Source organism: Notechis scutatus, chromosome Z (genome assembly GCF_049901735.1).
Source record: "Notechis scutatus isolate UNSWTSFEM ecotype Mainland chromosome Z, rNotScu1.2, whole genome shotgun sequence".
In the NCBI taxonomy this organism is placed as follows: Eukaryota; Metazoa; Chordata; class Lepidosauria; order Squamata; family Elapidae; genus Notechis; species Notechis scutatus.
The window spans coordinates 29,029,091-29,052,774 of NC_142025.1; the positions used below are offsets into that span (position 1 = coordinate 29,029,091).

General features: G+C 32.4%; 1 protein-coding gene across 9 annotated transcripts in view; it reads left to right on the forward strand.

Annotated features, from left to right (window-relative positions):
- Positions 1-23,684, forward strand: part of SATB1 (SATB homeobox 1) — a 107,479-nt gene that overhangs the window by 51,530 nt on the left and 32,265 nt on the right. For all 9 annotated transcript variants that reach the window (XM_087946387.1, XM_087946389.1, XM_026673565.2 and 6 more), the window contains 4 exons: positions 1,873-1,984; positions 8,049-8,497; positions 17,080-17,292; positions 21,711-21,866. In XM_087946387.1, the coding sequence (XP_087802513.1) occupies positions 1,873-1,984; positions 8,049-8,497; positions 17,080-17,292; positions 21,711-21,866 (930 nt within the window). The remainder of the gene's footprint in view (positions 1-1,872; positions 1,985-8,048; positions 8,498-17,079; positions 17,293-21,710; positions 21,867-23,684) is intronic.

Sequence of the window (23,684 nt, forward strand, 5' to 3'; positions counted from 1 at the left end):
TTCTTTAAATTGGAAAATGTATGCAAAATTACTTGGATGCCACTATTCTCATTATATGCAATAATATAACTCAATATATTGAATAATTTTTGTCCAGATGAACCAAAAATGAACTTTAGAAAAAAATTCAATCCCTATTGCCATACAGTTATGGAAGAGATAATTATAAATAATGCATTTGGCTGCAAAAGAAAGCTCAGACTGTGGCAGATGGTATCATCCCAGTGTAGTAGGGCTTTTGCAAAGGTGGCACCATTTCAGATCAAATCTTCATCAGACAATCACAAAAAAAACTACAGCTACTGGGTGTGTAGACATGTGGGTGACTTTTAGATGGTGAGTCACATGAACACAAGTAAACTTACAGAAAATGGAGACGGGGTTCTGTGGATTTTTAAAATATCTTTTCTAAGTTATGTGTCAAGAAAGAGCAAAAGTTGTATCAAATCATAGATACATCTACTTCTGACATATTATAATTAGTTTCTTAGGTTTATAGATTTTTACAAACTGCTAACATCTACAGCAAAGTACAAAAACAACTGAAAATGTCTAAAATTTTGTAAAACTGATTACCTTCAAATGAATCTATATTTTGAAGCTGAAGAAAATATAGCAAAGATTTTTGTTTCTAAAATCAAGCTGTATAAATCATTAAAGATGTGGCAGGGTTTTAAGGATTAATCAGTGATAATTTTGGAAGATAATGTATGCATATATGAAACTGAACACAATAATTCCTTGTAAGGATCTTCTAACGGTAATCTTTTAAACTTGTATTTGTAATAAGATCATACATAGCACATTACTGATGGCAATGTGATGCGTAATAGTTTTGAAAGTATTGCAGAAGCTCATTCCCTTGATACTCTAATCTAGGCTCTTCAAGTTTGGTAATTCTAAAATAACTTGCCTCATATCACTACTTCACCATAAATAATTTACATACTTTGTTGTCATACGAGCCTTCATTTTAATAACTTCATAAAGACATATGGCAATGCAAACAATATAAATTTTGGCTCAAACACCCCTGATTATTGCAATGATTATTATTGGAATGCCTTCTCACCTAAAACTGAAGAGACAGAAGAATAGGTTCATGCATCCTACTATCACTGCTACTATTATTAAAGTGTACACAATCCAGTGTTGAAGTTTCAGGTCAAAAGTGATATAAAAAGAGTAGCTGAATGGCTTCCTTTCTCTTAGCAGTGTATCATTCCGATTAATGTAAATGTTAAATGTACATTTTTCTTGGCTGTAGAAGGAATGTATGTATGTACATATGTGATGTATAAGTTCAAAATACACTAGTGAGAAAGGAGGAGCATATGGTGTATTTTTTGATCTTGGAAATAGATTTTTAGAAGTATTTCTAGAGATAATCTAGTTATGCATTGAAAATAGTGAAATTATTTCAGTACAAGGCAAGTTGTTCATTCATTATGACTTTTTGAGCAAATAACCTTCATAAAGAACAATATATAAACAATGCTGTATGGTAGTCTCCCATTTTGATACAATTTGTTAGCCCCCTTAATTTCATAGAATTAAATTTTAACTATACCAAAACATAAACTTTACATAATTTGTAATATTTTTGCATAGCAGTTAATATTTTTGCATAGCAGTTAATATTCTTACCTCTATATATTTTTGTCTGGAACAAAATGTGATGTTAAAACAATATTTAAATGTAATGTAATGGCTGCTGAATATACAATAAGATTTGCCCAAATAAATGGTTTAAATTGTAACAAAATAAAATTGTATACTGTCTTATAACCAGGTATGTTACTAATCAAATAATTAAAATATCTTCTATTAAACATTATAATAATATAATTGCTCTTTCTCTTCTTTTTTTAGAGTATGATATCTTCCATTGTGAACAGCACTTACTATGCAAATGTCTCAGCAGCAAAATGTCAGGAATTTGGGAGATGGTATAAACATTTCAAGAAGGCAAAAGATATGATGGGTAAGCAAAACGATCAAAGTTCAAGTGGCATTGTCTACATGCTTGTGATTGAATACATTTTAAGCTTTGTTTGGATAGTATAAATGGACTAAATTTTTATAGATCTGGTAATGATGTTTGAAACAGCAAATATTTAATAACATTTTGCCAAATATAATGAGAGAAAGAGAGAAAGAAAGAAAGAGAAAGAAAAAGAAAGAAAGAAAGAAAGAAAGAAAGAAAGAAAGAAAGAAAGAAAGAAAGAAAGAAAGAAAGAAAGAAAGAAAGAAAGAAAAAGGAAGGAAGGAGAGAGAGGGGGGGAAGAAAGAAAGGAAGAAAGAATGGGTAGACAAATGTTTAGTTTTCAAAATCAGCCATAATTTTAATCAGGTCACTAATACGTACTATTCTTTCCATAGTTTGGAAAAGATATTTGGCATATTGAATATAGCTCATGGCTCTTACATAGCATTTCTTAGTAATAACAGTGTGCAATATTTGCAATAGTTATTGAAAATATTTTCAAAAATATTTCGTCTATAATAAGTATTACAATATGTCCTAAATCAGTATTATATTATTTCCTTGTTTGTTACATGTCTATCTCAGACAGCAAAGGATATAGTATTGGCAATAAGGTAGTCATATAAGATTTTTCTGCTGATCTTTGTATAAAATTCCATGTCATTACAGTTCTATAAAGTAAACTAAACCATTTGCAACTGTCTGTACATGGGAATGGATATATCCTGAATTAGATAAAACATTGATTTACATAAGTCTTATTTATTTCAGGGAATGCACTATAAATATAACAAAATTTGCATTGAGTCTATCTTCACATTCAAATTTTAAAAGCTTTGTTTTTGAAACTTTACACACACAAACATACACACAGTAGAAGATACCATACTAGCCTATATTTGATAGTTATGATAGAAATGTTGCACACAATTCAGAGGTGGTGTTCAGCAGGTTCTGACCAATTCTGGAGAACTGGTAGTGGAAAATTTGAATGGTTCAAAGAATCAGCAAATACCACCTCTGACTGGAGATTTTACAGTATCCTTCCCCTACCACACCCACCGAGCCATACCCACAGAACCGATAGTAAAAAAATTTGAATCCCTCCACTGACACAATTGTTAGTTGCACATAAGATTTTGGTTTTTCTGAACTGAGATGTAAAAACATGAGACTTATTTAATTCCATCAGCAATATCATAGGTGAAGACATGTAATCTAATTCAAAATATTAGAAGAAATTATGTGAAATTACTAATACAAATTACTAATATGAATAGTCCACAATATTTTAATTTAAGGCAGAAAAACTTACATGACTTACTAATTCCAATCTCCTTAGATAAGGCCTGGGTAGTAACTTAGCAAAATGGGTATCTTTCATTATACGATTTTAACATTTGAAAATTTAGACAGCATTTTCACCAGAGAGATTCAACAGGTACAGAAGGTAACAAATTACAGAACAGAAAAGCTACTGGCCTAAGAAGGAAAATGGAACAGACTGCAGGTGAAGTTATGCATGTTATATTTGAAGATTGAGAAATAAAGTAATGGCTTGCCTGTATGAAAATATAATTAGTCTTTCCGCATGTGTATTGTAGCTAAAGAGCAATACTGTATACTACTACATTTATGTCAGAAACACCTACCAAGGCACTGAAAGGATTAGCTGGTATACCACTGCTGGTATACCACTGTTGCCCAGGGTATACCCAAGGGGGCTCCTATCGTGTTCCTATTATTTTCATACTGAAGTGGTACTATTTATCTACCTGCATTTGCATGCTTTCAAACTGCTAGATGAGCAGGAGCTGGGACAAATTAATGGGAGTTCATTATATCACATGCCTTCCACTCTTGGGTTAGAACTGTCGAGCTGTTGAATTCCCAATGGTCTTCTAACTCTGTATCCTAACCACCAGACCCCCTATAGCAATACTATATAACAGTGATCCCCAACCTTTTTGATGCCGCGGCCCGGTACCGGCATCAGCTGGGCGCCGGGGCCCGGTACCGGCATCAGCTGGGTGCCGCCATCTTTTTGATGAAAAAGTGCTTCCGGTGACCTCACGGGCTCGTTTTCATCAAAAAGATGGCGACTAAGCGCTTCGATGAGCTTTTCCAGGTAGAAATGGCTTTCTGCCGGAAAAGCTCACCGGGCAAGCGCTTCACACGCCATCTTTTTGATGAAAACGTGCTTTGGTGAGCTTTCTGCCGGAAAAGCTCACCGGGCTTTTTCATGAAAAAGATGGCGCCAACAAGCCACGGCCCGGTAGGAGTTGTTCCGCGGACCGGGACCGGTCCGCGGACCAGTGGTTGGGGACCCCTGCTATATAAGACAGACAGACAAACAGACATATGGCACTCCTTTAAGACATTTTTTTGTTTGTTTATTTTTGTGGAGACCATTTTGAATAATAAGCTGAACAATGCAACATTAGAAATCTTTTTAGAATTCTAAGTGACTGCATCATTTCTCCTGCTTTTCTTCACCAGATCTGGGACTATGAATAAATGCCTGCAAAATATAATACAGTAAATAGCCAATTTTGAAGCATTAAACACCCATTATTAAAACTCTAATGCAATTCAGTTCTCACATAAACAAAAGTGGCTGATAGTACTGGATGTTGAAGATACATCCAGTAACAGCTTAATGTTCACAGGCATTTTTACTCCCAAACGTATACCACATCATGCTTTCTATAACTATGAAACTTGCAAGCGTAAAAATGATGTGTGTGTGTGTGTGTGTGTGTGTGTGTGTATTATAATTTAAAAAATAACTTTTTAAATTGTATAGATAAATGTCTACAGTTAATCTATGAATTCATACAAAGAAATGGTTTGATGCGTGACCAAAATATTTTAGGAATGCTGTCTTCATTTTCAGTTCTATGCTAGTTCACTTCTTTGTTTTTCAAGAGATTTTTTTCAATCATTCCAATGAAAAGTATTTATTTGTTCTAGGTTGAAAAGTAAAATATTTCCCAAAGCAAGGAAAACAGCTTCTGTATTGTTGTTAAGAAAGATAAACATTTTCAGCTACTGTATTATAAAAAAAAAATTAAAGGCTCCTGGACAAGTAACAAGAATAAATTGTTTCCTTTTAAGTTATGGTCTCTAAAGGCAACCATCCACCTGCAACCAGCTTCACCAGTTTTGTTGCTTCAGAGTATTAGATAATCAAGGACAAAATGGATGGATTAGGATTCATTTTTGCTTTTTGTTGATTACTTTTAACACTTCAACTAATACCGGGAACATAGCTAGCCAATTTGCCCTCTCTATTTAGAAGGCAAATGTCTGTAAAGGTGCAGTGCACCAAATGCACACTTTTTCAGATCCAGAGTTCCTTCTCGTGGTCACTCTTGCTTTAGTCACTTAATTTGTGTGGACTATTGCAGTGTGCAGAGGCTGCCTTGAAGACTAGAGAGAAACTGCAGCTGGTTCATCCATGTGACACCTCTGCTACATTAGTTTCCAGTGAGATTCTGATGATATTAAAAGTGCTCTAATCTCTTTATAATCTATAAAACTGTTTTGGGGCAGAATTTAGCTACCTGAAGGAATATCTCTCTCGCATTATTTCATTTCTGTGATATAGATAGCCTATAAATAAATAACATTTCTGTGAGCCCCATAAATTCTGACTTTCATGTTCCATCTATTAAACAATATCTTTGGATGGATTTTAGGATTTTAGAAAGTGCATCTTACCTAATACTATATCTGATGTCTGGAACAATATTTCCCTGCATGCAAGATTTTAGATTATCCTTAAAAACTTGCCTTTCCCCCTCTTTAAGGTACGTTGTGCCTAATTGATGTCAATTGTTTGATGTAGTTGTAAAAGTGTTTTCCTTACTACATAAAGTTCCTTTTGTTATTTTATTATTTTTAGGTATTCAATGGTTTTATTTGTGTGCTGCTACAATTGATTTTTGATTTCTGGTAGTCTTATAAATCAAAATTATCATAATAAACATAAATAACCCATAGGAATTTTGGTTCTTCTCTATCCTTTTCAACAGTATTTACTTCTATAAATAGAATCGGTATCTCAGACTTGGGCATTTTATGGCCTGCGGGCCACATCCAGCCCTTTGACTGTCCCTGTCAGGTCTGCGGTGACGGCGGCTGGGGCTGCGGGGGGGAGGTAGTGGCGGCCCTCCACAACAGTCTCAGTTTCTCAGTGGCCCATTGGGAAAATTAATTGCTCCCCTGCTCAATCTGCAAATATGCTTACTGAAAAGTGCTTTGAGGGTTGCCTTCCTTCAGGTAAATATAATATTGTCTTGTTATAACTATATTAAGTATATTTTTCAAGATCCTGATAAAAATTGAAAAAGTTCCTATGTTCTTTTAATCAAACATATATATATAAAGGTAGTCCTCAACTTACAACCACAGTTGAGCCGAAAAATTCTGTTGCTAAGCAAGTCCATTGTTAAGAAAGCTTTAACTTTTCTTGCCACAGTTGATAAGTCAATCACTGCATTTGTTGATTTAGTAACACAGTTCTCAAATGAACCTGTTTTCCCCATTGACTTGGCTTGTCAGAAGGTCACAAAAGGTGATCATAGGACACTGCAATTGGCATATATACGAATCAGTTGCCAAGCAGCTGAATTTTAATCATGTGGCCATGGGAATGCTGAAACTGTCATTAAGTGTGAAAAACAGACATTTTTCACTTTTTTCACTGGGGATGTAACTTTGAATGGTCACTAAATGAATTATTCTAAGTCAAGGACTACCTGGGTATTTGTGTGTGTGTGTGTGTGTGTGTGTGTGTGTGTGTGTGTGTGAATGTATATGTACATATACATATATTAGATGAAATGAATTTAAAAAATAAAAATAATTGGTATCTTGTGAAAAAGTGTGTATATACATATATGTGTGTGTGTGTGTATACACATACACACATACAAACAGATATATATATATATATATAATATGTTTTCTGAGGTTCTCGCGGGTATTTGTATGTGGATCTTTGTTTTTTGGGTTTTCTCCCGCGTATATATGCTTCAGAGCCGAAGACACAAGCCTGAAGATGATGAATGAGACTTCATTGAAATGTCACCTAGATACTTCCAATTTTACACGGGAGAAAACCCAAATAACGAAAGAAAGAAAGAAAGAAAGAAAGAAAGAAAGAAAGAAAGAAAGAAAGAAAGAAAGAAAGAAAGAAAGAAAGAAAGAAAGAAAGATATATTTTCATTCTTAAGTTTTCAGCGGTACTTACATGTATATTCAGCTTTGTTAGGAGTATTTTCCCACGTCATTGTAGTTGTGCTTTTAAAGTTGTAGCAGCGTTTTGGCAGAATCTCATCTGCCATCATCAGGCTTCTGTATTGTGTTCGTCAGGCGACACAATACAGAAGCCTGATGATGGCAGATGAGATTCTGCCAAAACGTCTACAACTTTAAAGCACAACTACAATGACGTGGGAAAATACTAAGCTAACTATACATGTAAGTATCAGCGAAAAACTTAAGAAATATATATATATATATATATATATATATATATATATATATATATATATATATATATATATATATATCCACTTGTATGTGTATGTATAAATATGTACACACACACACACACACACATACAGATATACAAATATACAAATATACAGATATATATACACATACATACGTAAGCCAATTAAGCCATCACTTATATTTACATGAAAAATCTGGAAACAAAATGTATAAAAATATTCTTATATATTGGGATCTTCTGAGAAAATAATGTAAAGCTTGTGAGAAATCATTTGAAAAAGCCCTTTGCTTATATCTGAATCTGATTCTTAAATGTGCAACAAATCTGCTCTGAAGCTGGAGGTTTGTAGCCAGATATGTGTTCAGAAAGAAGATATTGAAGAAACAAAAGATTTGCACATCCCTACATATCATTTGATTAATATCACTTAAGTTGAATGCTGAGAATAAGAGCAATGATCCAAATTCAGCTATTGTTTTTTACATATTCATTTATTTCCTTGGACCAAATATTTATACTCTGTTTTCTCCTTCTTAGCTGAAATGGACAGCCTTTCTGAACTATCACAACAAGGTGCCAACCATGTCAACTTTGGTCACCAGCCAGTCCCAGGGAACACTTCTGAACAGCCACCATCCCCCGTTCAGCTTTCTCATAACAGTCAACCATCTGTTCGGACCCCACTTCCAAACATGCACCCTGGACTTACTCCCATTAGTCCTCAGTTGGTAAACCAACAATTGGTAATGGCCCAGTTGCTAAACCAGCAGTATGCAGTGAACAGACTTCTAGCCCAACAGTCCTTAAATCAACAGTACTTGAACCATCCCCCTCCTGTCAGCAGATCCATCAACAAGCCGTTGGAACAACAAATCTCAACTAATACAGAGGTGTCTTCCGAAATCTACCAGTGGGTGCGTGATGAATTGAAACGAGCAGGAATCTCACAGGCAGTTTTTGCACGTGTGGCATTTAACAGAACTCAGGTTAGCCTTTTTAAATAGATATAGATATATATATATATTTATATATATATATATATAATTTATATAGAACTGGTAGTTAACTTAATATGTTTAGTCTGTGATCCCAAATATCCTTACTTGGTTAAGAAACTTTAAATTTTCCTCTCTTTTTTCATCTTTCTCTTTTCTTTATCTCTCTTTTTTAATGGCAATTATTTGGGGAAAGAGGAAATCTTTTGGTATAGTTGCCTTTTATTCCCATACTATTAAACTTTGCACATTCATCCTTTTAATGGTGCAAGTATGGATTTATTTATCTAGAACAATTATAAAGCTACAGTAACTAAGAACTTTTTATCCACATTATTGGCTCAATTCACCCTTCTCTAAATTAATCACATTTTGCACATGCTTCAAACATATAGAAGCAATATTTGCAAGCTTAAAATACTGAACTATATATTTAATATTACTTATACAGCAGCAACTATTGCTCCTTTGCTAACCAGCTGAGGAAAGTGAATCACATATTTCTGGAAAAAGAATATGTGGGATGAAATAGTTGTGGCTGTTTCTTCAATTGCATAAATACATTCAACAATAGATACTGCAGATTGCAACATTCAACCCTAAGCATTACATTTCAAACTATTACTGTGCAATTATCTCAAGCAAATGAATTAGGCAAAATTAAATAGCATTAGGTTACTTCATAGCTTGCAATAAGGTCCTATCATTTTTTGGATACCTTCACAAACAGAAGATAAAACAATTTAAGGATAACAAAAGGAATTAACTCAAAGCAGGGGTGGGATTCTACTGGTTCTGTCCACTTCTGTAGAACCAGTTGCTCTGAAGAGCAGCAGACATAGAACTGCTTCTATGTTTGCTGCTGTTTTGGCCCACCCGCGCGCTCTGGGTCTTACCTGACCTTTATTTCCTGTGTTTTCAACCGCAGCTGCTTTGCACGACACAGCTGTGGTTGAAAAAGCAGGAAAAGGGGGCTTTTCCAACTACTGCACACTTGCACGCAATGCTGCTTAGCTGTCCGGGCAGCTCAGCAGGTTGTAAATTGCAATTGTGTGACTCGCGCAAGCGCACATGCGCGCGCAACACAGAGCAACAGAACCGGTAGTTATGCCAATCAGATCCCATCCCTGACTCAAAGTAGATACGTAATTAATCCAAGCTTTGAAGTTTGATCCTTCAATTATTTTTGAAGTATTAGACAGTATAAATGGGTACCAGGCATCAAGGTATGTATATATTCAGGTATCAATGACATAAAATTGAAATTAGATGTTACCAATATATTTTGAAAAGTCCTTCTGGTGACAGCAAATTTTACATATTACTTAATTACACTACTATAATCTAATTGTATATTTTATAGTTGTATGATATTATTATTTGTGTAGATACTGCTCCACAGACTCTTTCAAACTGAGGTTTTTCACAGAGGCTAAACTATATGCAATCCTTTTATTTCAGTGTTTTTAATCTCAATTTCATTTCTAAAATGATACCTGGTAATGTAAAACCAAAAAAGAGCAAATTCAATAATATAAAAAAACCACTTTGAAAAATATTCTGCTAAAATATTGCTTTAATAATTATTAAATAAATGTAATACTTTAAAAAATAATAACTGTATAAGTGTAAATTGCGCCTAAGGTCTAGAAACAGTGAGTTAATATGCTATCAAACTAGATAAAATTTAATCATTCATTCTCACTCACACCTTTTGAGTTGTTCAGAAATATAGACAAAAATCCTTCTCTGAGGGAGATGGGTAGTTGAGAAATTGAATGAATGAATGAATGAATAAATGAATGTCTAGTAAAGAAATGAGGCCGCAATCCCTTGTATAATTATTATACATTTGTTAATTGTATAACAATTCTTCATTATAAATAAAGTCAGAGTCATATCTCTATCTTTTTAACAATCAAAAATGCCAGATGTGTGTTGAATACTTGCAAAATAATTTCTTAATCTACTGCATTACTAGCATTTCTAAGTTTCAAAATCTCCAAATAACTATTGCTATTTGAACCTCCTCCATCCTTTATCTTGCACAAATTAAACAGATTTTTTTCTTCATAAAATTAATCAAGCTTCTTAGGACAATAGTTGGAGTTGTCGTGTATATATCAGATAAAGTGGCTTGGATTCATTCCCAGGTATATTCTGACCTTGTCACAATCCAAAGAAAATGTGTAGAGAAGAGTTTTGCCCAGTTATCTGGGAATGGTTTGAACTTTTTGATCTGGGAAGTTGACAGGGTCCTCAAAAACTGTGTACATAGCCACCTCCTCTTTAGATCCATGACCTCCTAGCTTGTTAAAGGAGACTACCAAAGGTCATGGCAGTGATTACTTCCTTTTTTGAATGAGGCATTGTTCCTATAATATTAAAGAGGTCATCCCCATCTCAAGAAGGTGGGGAATCTAAAGGCTGGGGAAACTAATCTGAAATTAGATTGGCCCAATCATTTTTAATTTTCTAAAAGACTCTCAAAATATGGTTGTGTGACTAGGCCTCAGGCTAATATGGAACTGGATACTTGGACAAATGGTTCCATGGTTGAGGAGGTCATTTTTAAATTCTCTCTTTATTTTTATTATATTTGGGGTTTTAAAGATATTTATTACTACGTTTTATATTTGCAATTGCTGTGTTTTATTATTAATTATTGTATACCATCCAGAGTTGCCTACGATGAGATGGGTGGCTATTAAATTTGATTTATGAATAAATAAAACAAACACAAACAATTGCTTGAATAAATAAAACAAACACAAACAATTGCTTGATTTTTATAATTCAGATTTCATTAGAAAAGTCCAGCAATTTAAGCTTTGAAACTGAAAAATTGAATGTGATTCTTCAATCATTCTAAACATTCTGAAAGAATACATTGGAAATATTTGTGATTACACTTGATTATGTGATTATTTCAGTATTAGAATAATTTTTGTATTTCATTTGCTAAACTTTTATTAAACTTATTTTTGCTAAACTATTTATTAAATGTGAGATGTTTCGGCTTAGAGGGTTCATGACCCGAACTAAAGTTATTTTCACTTTGTTCCTGGGAGCTCAATATCTATTTCACTGATAAATTGTATGTGTTTCTATTTTATCATAAGATCAATCATTAAGTCACGGGTGTCAAACTTAATCACCTCACTTGATGTATTATGATGTATCATGTTTTTTGCCTTTGTGGAGCTGGGGTTGATGTGGCCTATGTGCAAAGCATTCAGCCCACTGGTCACCAGTTTGACAGGCCTGCAAGTATAATTAATAATCTTAAGATTTCATTGGATACTAATTTATTTATGAATAAGCATAGGCTTGTAGCCATAATTATTGCAGCCATTTTGCTAGTAAAACAAATCACTAACAAAAGAAGACTGCACAGCTTGATTTTAACAATATACAGTCTTGGACTTACGAGCATAATTAAGTCCAAAATTTCTGTTGCTAAGCAAAATAGTTGTTAAGTGAGTTTTACCCCATTTTATGACCTTTCTTGACACAGTTATTAAATGAATCATTGAAATAAAAAAATCATGGTATTTGGAAAACATCATCAAAGACATAGATGGCAATTAGAGGTGAACCAATTGAACAGGTTAACACCTTTTATATTTAGGTGTAACTTTTTCCAAGACTGGATCTTGGGCTTGCCATCATCAACGGAGTATACGTAGAGCAAAAACTTGTTTAAATTTACTGCTTATACTAAAGAATCATAGTTACCCAGGGTCCCTAGCCCCATTAATTAAAGTATACAGTGGAACCTCAGGTCGCAAACGCTTCTGATTGCGACCAAAACAGGTTCTGAATAAAATTCAGAAAATTGTTGAACACAATTTGGCAATTTGGCAATCAAACATGGCCAGGATCTGAAAATAACATTTAACACAGCATAGTACTTAAGCAAAATGGTTCAGTTGAGATCTGCATATACAGGACTGATTGGGACAGATTGCAGGGGTGACACCGAAATATAATTTTATCATATTTTATCTATATCCTAAATTATTGTATTCTATTCCAATTTCATTTTAGACTGTATTTTATTCCAATTTCATTTTAAATCGTATTTATTCCTATTTCATTTCAAATTGTATTTTATCCAATTCCATTTTAAATTGCTTTTATCACATTTTAGTAATAATTTGTTTCTGAAACTTTGTACTTTGATATGGCCCAAGGGCTAATCAATAAATAAAGAAAAAAAAAATGAATCACTACAGGTGTTAAATTAGTTCTTAAGTGAATCTGGCTTCCCCATTCATTCTGCTTGTCAGAAAATCCAAAAGCAATCACATGATCCCGGGACACTGCAACTGTCATTAATACATGCCAGTTGCCAAGTATCCAAATGTTGATCACGTCATCATGGTCATGCAATTTTGATCATGCAATGGTTATAAGTGTGAAAAACAGTCACAAGTCACTTTTTGCAGTGCTATTGTAACATTGAACATTCACTGAACGAGTGGTTGTAAGTTGAGGACTACCTATAATTAAAATTAACAGCTTCCATTTTTTTTTATTTATAAGATTTATTTGCCTCTCATCTTGCCTAGAGTGATCATTAGTGAGATAGAATCAGGTTCTTTTGCTGATACAAACAATATCACAAAGTTATATTGAATTTTTAAATTGTTATATGGGTAATCTTTGTTTGGCAATCACAATTAAAGTAAGGAAGTTGCTAAACGAAACTGATTGTGCTTATGATCATATTTCAGCTATACTTTGCTTTACAGAACTGCAAGATCATGAATGCAGTGATGTAAAGTTACTTTTTCATCACTATTGTAACTGTGACAGTCACTAACCAGGCAGTTGCTAAATGACAGGTACCTGTGTTACTATTTAAACTAGAGATTTTAGATGTAATATTCAGGCAGGTGTATTCTAAAATACAAACATTTTTACATTACATTATCAGTGATAGATGAAACTAAATCAAAACTTTTGACAATAATTGAATTTAACCCCCTGTGTTTCGTAATGTCTGTCCGATTTATTATATTTTTCTTTTTCATATTTGAGGAAAAGGCCATTATGAATGCAGTGAATTAAAAACTGCAGCAAAGTCCTATCCAGGTTACCAAGTTTGGTGTTCATTTTTTTCTTCTTTCTTTTTTCATTTCACATTTGGTACACTGTTTATTTTCCAGTAAAATGAAGGATGAAGATGGATTATTAAAAAATGATAACAGTAATGGACCATCTTGTAATGTTTTATTGAATTTGAGTCCTGCAAATTATGTGGTAGAGGAAAATTTGCCTGCTTCAGTATAACAGAAATTGCTACTGTGTTCATATAATTCTTCACAGTGTAATTTAAGAAAAACTCACTACCCATTTTACTGTTTGGAATAAAAGGTAAAAAGGTGCTATTACACTATCATGACAGCTCTCCTCTTGCTAATAAGTGACAAAGATAAATGTGTCTGCTTATATGTTCCTTGGCAGGACTCCAGATATGCGGGTGGAGTTTGAAAATAATGTTCCACCTGGATATGAGATTTCAATCCACTGCAATGCAGATAGCATACAGTGATGTTAAGCATATTGGTATTTGGGGGTGAGAGAAAGTTTCATCAGATCATAGTTTTCTTTGGAGACCTTTGAAATTCCACGAAGCTGATAAAAATCTTTCTGAAATAGTGATTATATTTAAAGATCAGACAAACTGGGAGCCAAAAAGCCTGTGCTTTAGTTCTCTCATTTTGAAGAATTTGTAATTATCATTGGAACTACTTGATATTTTTAAAATCATTTCTCTATTTATGAGGATTTATAAAAAATTTAATTATTTTTTATAATGTGGTTATGATGAATAACTGCAAGGGAAAATAAGTAAATAAAATTAAATATTTTCTTATTTCATGCAAAGGCAAAAGTCTAAACACATTAGTGCAATTGTAATCAAAAATATGAAAAAAAATATAGTGTTCAGGTGTGATATTCATGGAGATAAGCAGCAGAATATCAAAGTAAGGTAATTGCATTAAGATTGTATTGATCTGAAAATAGATTTGAAAGGGCTTTTATGCAGAAAATATATTTCTCACTAGTGTGAGCCAGATATAAAGCCTACAAACATGTATTCAGAGTCATCAAGTACATCATGTTTTTAGATAAGTTAGGTTTAAAAACCTAATGGTATTGCAGCAGGTAAACACAAATGATTATAAATCTGAACAAACATTGAATAATAACATAAATTAAGGTACGAGTTACAATTTGACTATCTGAACAGAGGGACACTTTCTTTGAAGATAGATGTAAATCTGACTTATGCATAGATATTTTAATACAAATGGACAAAATTAATATAAAAGTTTTGACTTCTGTGCCACCTGATTAGTGTCTAAAATTTTTGAAATATACAATGAACATAAAGAATCTGGCTTGGATTATAAAAAATAAGATGTATAATCATGAAACAAACTATGTTATTTGGAAACAATTGAACAGTGGTTCAATAAAATATCTAGAAGGATATAGAAAAGAAAAAAATAAGGACAGTATTTCCTACTAGTGAAATGCAATCCTTCCAAACCTACAAATCTGCTTCCAAAAATTTGAAACATATAATTTTGGAGATAAAGAGTTAGCAGAAATTTATACAGATAGTTCTCAAGTTATGTCCACAGTTGGGATGAAATTTTTTGTTGTTAAGCAAGGCAGTTAAAAAGTGAATCACACCCAATTTTATGATATTTTGCCACATTTGTTAAGCAAATCACTGCAGTTGTAAGTGAATCATGTGATTGTTAAGCAAATCTGACTTCCCCATTTACTTTGCTCATGGGAAGCTGATTGGGAAGGTCCTATGATATTAATCACATAACCGGATGACAGTAAATACATGCAGGTTTTATTTTATTAAGGTGACCATGGGAATGCTACAAGTACTAAATCCAGCTGAAAGTCACTTGTTTCAGTGCCATTTTAACTTTGAATGGTAACTAAGTAGTGAATCTTAAAGGAGAAACCTACACACCTAAAACTCAGTGAGACTAAATCCCTGAGAAAGCCTTAATGCTACTTCATACTATTTTGAGAAAATAATATGCATAATAAATACAATCCTTTATCCATGTATGAACATTTGGGAAATGCCGGTCTGTGTTCATTAGTTAAGATGCAAGTAAGTTAGAGTTGTGCGTTTAATTTTAGTTTTAAATTCTAAAATAAGCTAAGATAAGCTGATTTTTCTAGGACATGGAAGGACTGGTGGCAATAATGAGCAACAGAATTAATTAATATTTAAAAATGTTGGGAAGGTTAGATTCAATCTTTGATTTGGTTTAGTTAATTTGGTTTAATTTTTAAGCAAAAAAGGTAAGTTAAGCTCCTCATATGCTTAGATTTATCAATCCTGGAATTTTATTAGTGAAAAGAGATCCTCTTTTCATTTTCAAAGGACTTCCTTTTTTGTATCAAATAGAATAAATTTTTCATTAAACTTTCATGGCATGATATAGTCTTAGGATGCTCAAAACTGCATGCAAACCACAAGGCCAACCCCATCCACAAAACCCTATTCTCCCATCTTAAGTTATAATTTATTAGGGAGGGTCATTCTTTTCAGATTAATATATTTATTTTTGCTTTTACTTTACTAAGTAGTCAACTTCAATGGTTCATATGATAATTGCTACAGACTTTGGTGGCTGAAAGTGGCAGAAATCAAAATTGCTTGGTTTTTTTTACAAAGATATAATATAGAACATGAAAGATAAGAAAGAGTATACACTTGCATATTGTTTAAAGCTTCTGTCATTTAATAAAAGATTAATTCAATTTGTCTCAGACGAAGAGTTTACAATAGTGGCAAAAATATTGATCTTTAGTATATAATGATGAAGTATGTCTTAAATTTGAAAATAAATAAGTTTGATTCTGTGATGCAATTAACTATTACAGGGTAAAATATAAATACTCCAGCATTCTATAATTATAAAGCTTTTGAAGGTATTTCTTAAAAAAGAATTTAAGAATGTTGGATATTAAAAAGCTATTTCCTTGATTGTCTGAAGTTATTGGTAGTAAAGTGCAAAATGTCTTGAATTCTTAACATTTAAAAATTGAAACACTTATTCCACTGTTGCTGAAACAATTGAATTTGAACTTAGCAATTTTTTTCCCTGAAATGCTTCAGTTGGAAAATATTGTTAGTTGTAAGTGATAAACCTCAAGTTTGGATAATCATAAGTAAATAGAAAAAGAATTCCTAGGAGAACCAACTATGAATTGAAACTTATATAATATTATTCTACCATTTTTCATGTTTAAATAAATAAATGAGTATATACACAAATATCAGATATGAATTTTTATGTTAAATAAAAATTCAGTAAACAGAGACTAATTAAGCACTGTTGGTTTGTTTTGTACATAAACAGATGCTTAATAAAATTAAGAAAACAGCTCAGGTTTTCTTCTGGGCTACCTAAATTATCAGTAATAAGTTCCTATTCAGAATTACTGTGTTTTTTTTCTTACTTTGCTCTATAGCCATTTGAGTGTACTTGTATATAAATATATACATATTTATTCTGCAGGGCTTGCTCTCAGAAATCCTGCGAAAGGAAGAAGACCCCAAGACTGCTTCACAATCTTTATTAGTAAACCTTCGGGCAATGCAGAATTTCTTGCAGCTGCCTGAAGCAGAAAGAGATCGAATATACCAGGATGAAAGAGAAAGAAGCTTGAATGCAGCTTCTGCTATGGGCCCGACACCTCTTATAAGCACACCACCCAACCGACCTTCACAAGTAAACTATTTTCTATATTTCATACCTTTTCATACATACATACATACATACATACATACATACATGCATGCATACATACATACATACCAAATATAGATATTTGTAACTAAGGCAAGCTTCACAATATTTTTCACAGATGATATAATATTTGTATTACATACAAATAATGTAATGAATTTTAATTCATTATTTTAACAACACCAGAACTGTTGTCTGTGTAACAGCATAGTTTACTATAGTGTCCTTTTAAAAAAAAAAAAAAACATATCATACTGCAGCAGACATTTTAAAGAAATTGTCGGTTGAATTGAATAATTTAGCTCATTCCATTTCAAGATTTTAAACACTAATTTTAATGAGTATTGATGCTGCTAGTTTAAGTGTGATGCTATATGTATCTTGTGTTGGAGAACTGGCAACACTTTAGTTTAATCATTAAATGCCTAATGAACCCAGTTGCATGTGAACAAGAGATTAAGGCTCGACAGAACAGTTTACAGTAAATAAACTGTAGTTTCAATAAAATATGCCAAATTGTATATTTTATGCCAGATATATCTTATAATACCTGGAAAACATCCATTTTACCATAATTAATAAATCTAATTGCTTTAGTATTTTTCTATAAATCTGGCTAAAAGAATATTGCATTAAAATATCTAAGAGACTTTTTGGATGCACATTTCTTGTTTCTTGTTACAAAGTTAAGAAATTAAGTTTCTTGTTACAAAGTTAAGATATTTAGAAGATAAAATAATTTTGGAGACCATCTTACTATACCTTTAAGCTTTTGACTTGTTTTTTTGAACTTTAACAATCAAAATGTGCTTTTGTGGTTTATATGAAAAAATATAAACTATTGTCTTTTATGTCATCTTTTAATGACATATTTGGAATAGCAAAATATAAAATAGAGCCTTCCATTCTTGAGAAAAACCACCATGGAGAGAGCAGTTAATGGAAATACTACTATGTAAATATAACTGTGTTTCTAGGCGCCACAGTAATAATGGAGTAGTAAACTTTGTCCCAATAAAAAGCTATTTGGAAAGTATGTGCACTTATTATAACTCTTGTGCATTTGTAGAACAGGCTTGAAAAGTAGTCTGTTTTCCTTGAAATGAAATACTTCATGAATTTAAATGCACAGTATAAGATTAAAAGCTAAACAAGGATTTAAAAGTAATTTTGTTCCCAAACTAAAACAATACTTAAAAGAATGCATTTAAAAAGAGTGTATGTGTGTGCATACCTAAGAAAAATATGAACATTTATGTTTATTAATATGTAGTAATTTAATTGTTTTAGCCTTTATCTGTTTTGGCTATGTTATTTCTATTTTTATAATCAATCAAAAGTGTAATGTACTAGATTTTCTAGAATTTAAACATTTAAATAGCTTCATCTGATGAGCCTAAAAGCTTAGAATAAATTTATACAAATGTTAGTGAACACTTTGCTCATTACAAATGAGGTAAAAATATGTGCCCCAGGATTATCAGAGTTCAGATATTATCAGATTATCAGATATCAGAGTTGAAAGGAACCTTATAGGTCGTCTAGTCCAATCCAATCTGGATCAGTCACTGGGACCAGAGGTTTTGTCTTCTGAGCTTTCAAACTCATGCTGGAGCCCATTCTTGGGAAACTCCTTTCACCAGAATTTTCTTAATTAAATTAATAAGATTTTAATTTTATCAATTGCTCTTCAATTTTATATTGTTCTTCATGATGTTCATTTCTAACTCTTAACACTCTGTTTTAGTTATCTTAATTTTGTAACCTCACTTTTTTGGGAGGATTGGGTTTATAAGTATCATACACTAAATGATGAGTGATGCTTTCAATAGAAATTATGAAAGAAAACCATAGCCTTTGAAAGGTTAATTAGCAGGATATAATATAGTGTTCACTAGAGCACAGCAAACCAATCATCCATGCTATTCTTAATGGGTCAGGAGAAAATGTTAAGAAAGAAGGGAAAGATATTCGGGTTACTCTGTTAAGCAAGAAACAGAATTTTGGGGAGAGAAAAAAATGTTTTTTTTTAAGCAAGGTTTATTAACATACATCAAACGTCTCCTAATGTTTTGTAAAATGTTTTTTTTATAAAGATGTATAAAACTTTATTCATTAATCTTTTAAACAAAGCCACTTCTATTATAATCAATCAAAGGTTTAAAAATAAGTATAAGTGATCAAAATATATGTGTGTACATATATATACATAACTGTCCAGTAAAGTACTGTTATTCATTAATTTTTAATAATATTGGTACTTATGTGTTTATTAGGCTTATATATGGTTCAACTGTTAATTAGAAGCAGAATTTTGACCTCGCTTTAGTGCAACTCTTCACTACTTTTCATTAAAGCAGTTTTCATTTGCAGCTATTCAGATAAGTCTGAAAAAATAGTGATGCTGCTTCAGTGGGGTGACTTATTTAAATTTAATGCAATTGTCAGGTGGCATCATTTTTTCTCAAGTTTAAACTAAAGTAAAAAGTTGAACTTATTTAATAAATAATGGAGAAGAACTCTGTTCATATTCATATGTACATATATGTCTTTTATGGTTTGTAAGATATAACCTATGTTACTTTAGTACATTTCAAAAATATGTTCTCTAATGTTGCAAAGGGGAGGTGGCATGATGGCTCAACAGTTAAATATACTGAGCTTGTTAGCTGGAAAGCTGACAGCCTGAGTTCGGAATCTGAGCACCATGCAATGGGGTGACCTCCCATTCCTGGCCCTGCTCCTCCTGCCCACCTAACATTTTGAAAATATGCAAATGAGATTAAATCAATAGGCACTACTTCGGTGGGAAGGTTCCATGCACCATTGGCATATAGCCATGCGGGCCATGGAATATGTCTTTGCACAACACTGGGCCAAAAAGTGAAGGTGGGTACTGTGCCCTAGAATCAGATGCAACTGTGTCTGACTTTGTCATGCAAACATTATCGTTTAGTGTTTCCCTGATGATGGTGTCATGGACATTCACTAAAGCAAAAGAAGCTTTTGGTTCCTTAGATATTGTCCTTGGATCCCCTGAGGCCTCCTAGAGTATTACATATTTTGCTCTTGATATGATCTTTGTTGGTTAACCACTCCTGGGTAACAATGGTGATGAATGGACTCTATTTGTACACAATTTGTCTAACAATGGGCTAGTAGAGTCTTCAGAAATAGTTTGTAATGTTTTCCAGCATGGTGAGCATCAACAACTTTTCTTAAATGTTCTCAGAAGTGAGCTTTGATTGAACCATAAAACACCCCCACGAATTTGCATTGTAAAGTTTAGACTTTCATAATGAATACCTAGAATTCTCTTCTTTAAATAAAAAGAATCTCTCATACTTATACCTGATTATTATCCCATTGATTGAAACATTTGAGTCTACTTTCCCCATCAAATTAATTGATAATCTGACAGATTTACATACTTTATCACGCAAATATATACCGTAGCCATGGGTCTTATGCCTGAATAAATATATTTGATGAACAAATATAATATTATTGACTTACTTGTTTAACTCGGTTTTGATTATATAACTTTAGGACTTTAGTGGAGAATAGATTTAGGTTTTAGGCCATAGTTATGAAGAAACCTTAAAAGCTCAAATGGGTTCACAAACTTTTAAGCAGTGTTGAGTAGGATTAATTTACCTTTTCTTGAAATTGCCTATAAAGTCTGAATGTTTTGAGAGATTATCTGATAAAAATACCAGTAAATATTCCTCCATCTTCTTTAGGAAATTTTTTACAAATAAAATTGGGGAAATGTGCAGGCATTTATTAGGTTTTTGAAATATATTTATTTATTTACACACATTTGTTTATTTCATTTAATATAAAATATTTCTCCTTAACACTGAAGGGAAGAAGAAACCACTTAAATGCATTCTATTTGGTAATTTCTACCAGAATCTACTTAGAAATAATATTTTTTAAAAATTAAAAAGTTAAAAAACCCTAAAACGAATAGCAGAAGTGTGACAAAAGAGAGGAATCTTTGCTTATTCTGTCTATATGTTAACATGGCAGCCAAAGAGGATTTCCATGAGTGCATTCCTGTTTTTGGGTACAACACAGAATAAAAGGATGTGTGATAACTAAGGCAACTTTCATCTTCAGAGGACCTCTCTTTTTGAAAATGAAATAGGGAAATTCATTTAAAGCTCTACTTGTGTCTCTAGCCGTGCTGTTTAAACATTTAGCAGTATCTTGTTATAGGAAATATATAATTATTTCACCTTATTATTATAATTGAGTTTCAGAATAAATCCTCTTGATTTCAGTGGAACTTATTTCTAATTAAGAGCACTTAAACTCTAGTGTGTGCTGAGAATCATAGTGCTTTAACTGGGCATCTTTTTTATCTGTTGAATAATGATATATCATATTTCTAGGTAAAAACAACTGCTGTTTCAACAGAAAGAAATGGAAAACCTGAAAATAATACCATGAACATTAATGCTTCCATTTATGATGAGATCCAACAGGAAATGAAAAGAGCTAAAGTATCTCAAGCATTATTTGCAAAAGTTGCAGCGACAAAAAGCCAGGTAAGTCTTGTGGTCAACTGTTAATTAATTTTGCTATTCTTGCTTCTTTGTTGTTCAGTTTAGTTGGATGAATGTCTGAATAAAATCCTTTAAATGTTAAGTATGATTAAACATAATAAAAAATTAAGTGGGTGTAGGTCAAGAGTGTAGGTCAAGATGTTTTTAGTTGTCTATATTTTTTCTGATGCATTATAAAATATGATATATTTATTGACAGTATGGTGAAAAAATATGTTGACCAGTCATGTACTATTCAAATTGTAATCTCTTAATCCATTCAGCATAATATTACCATTCTTTATAGGTGCAAATCTGGATATCCTGCAATCCTTTCTGTTCCATTTCCCCAACATAGTCTTCTTTTTACTTAAGACTAGAAAGTTTAGTAGTTAGTCCCATATATGCATAGAGATTTCTGAAACATACAGAAAATAGGAGTCCAGATTTAAGAGAAGGAAACCCAAAGATGAGGAAACATAATGGGGAGTGGAGAGTTTTTAGGTAGAGAATATTTGTATAAAGAAATGAATGTAAATAAATTTAATGTAAAACTTGGGAGTTTCGAACTTCTTTAAGGATTGCTTTATTGTAAGTGGATTCCAGCTAGTGTTTCATACTTTATGACTTGATTCATGACCTGCTGTTATGGAAGTCCCAATGGGAAACAATATAAATACTTTAATAAACTAAATAAATATTCAGAGGATATGTTCAAGAATATTTTGATGAATGACACACATAACTCAGGCAAAACAATATTTTTGTTAACAATAAGAAAAAAGTGGTGCTTCCAAACTGTTTCTAACATAAACCAACAGAACTGCAGCACTTCAGTGCACATGGTGACACTCAAGGAGCAACTTGTCAGCAACAACTTCTGTGTCTTTTCTGAATTCTAAGCATGATCCTGAGAAACTATATGTTTGGTATAGAAATGAGCTTTCAAACTGTTTCATGGAATCCTGGGTTTCCACGAGATTCCATAAGATGGGATTCCATGAGACACAAATGAGAAAAAATGTACTCAGCTAGATTTTTTTTATCATTAAAGCTAAAATCAGGCGATCCAGAGATATATTTTGTAATCACAAGATTCTACTCTGATGTCTGAATTTTTTTCTGAATCCTTAAAAGGTTGTATTTCTTTAAGAGTTCAAGTCAGGATATCCATGCATTCATTTCATCAAAAAAATTTCTGTCCAATATTTAACAAATTATGTTCAACTAACTGGCTCAACAATAGGGCTGAAGGTTTTAACTGGATTTCCCTATTCCAGTATACCACTCTAACATACAATAGTTCTTTTCATCTGTTTCAAATTCCCTCATCTATAAACCACAGACAACATATTTAGTAGTAAGTTACAATGAAATAATCATATATTATATATAAATAAAATGTTACTTGTTTTAAAAACTAAATTTTGGCATAGATTTTATAATTAAGAATATGTGATTTGAAATCTAATACATAGGCGTCACCCTTAAATTGTACTCTCATTTAATCAACATTAAGTCATGATAGTTCCCAGTTCAAATTGAATAATTTGTGGTTTGAGTTTAGTATGCCAGAAATGAAGGCAATCGAACATTGAATGTAGAGGAGTGCATTTATTCATATTGTTTGAACATACTGTGACAGTAGTTGCTGACTACTAACAATAGATTCTGATTTGATCAGATTTAATGATTAACTTTGTATCTTTGATGGATTTCTTTTCCCTATGCACAAACTTTAATGCACCTTCAGCAACAAGCAAGCACAATGTTGCTTTTATATAACTAAGATATTTTTCCTATTCTTGAATTTGTAATTGT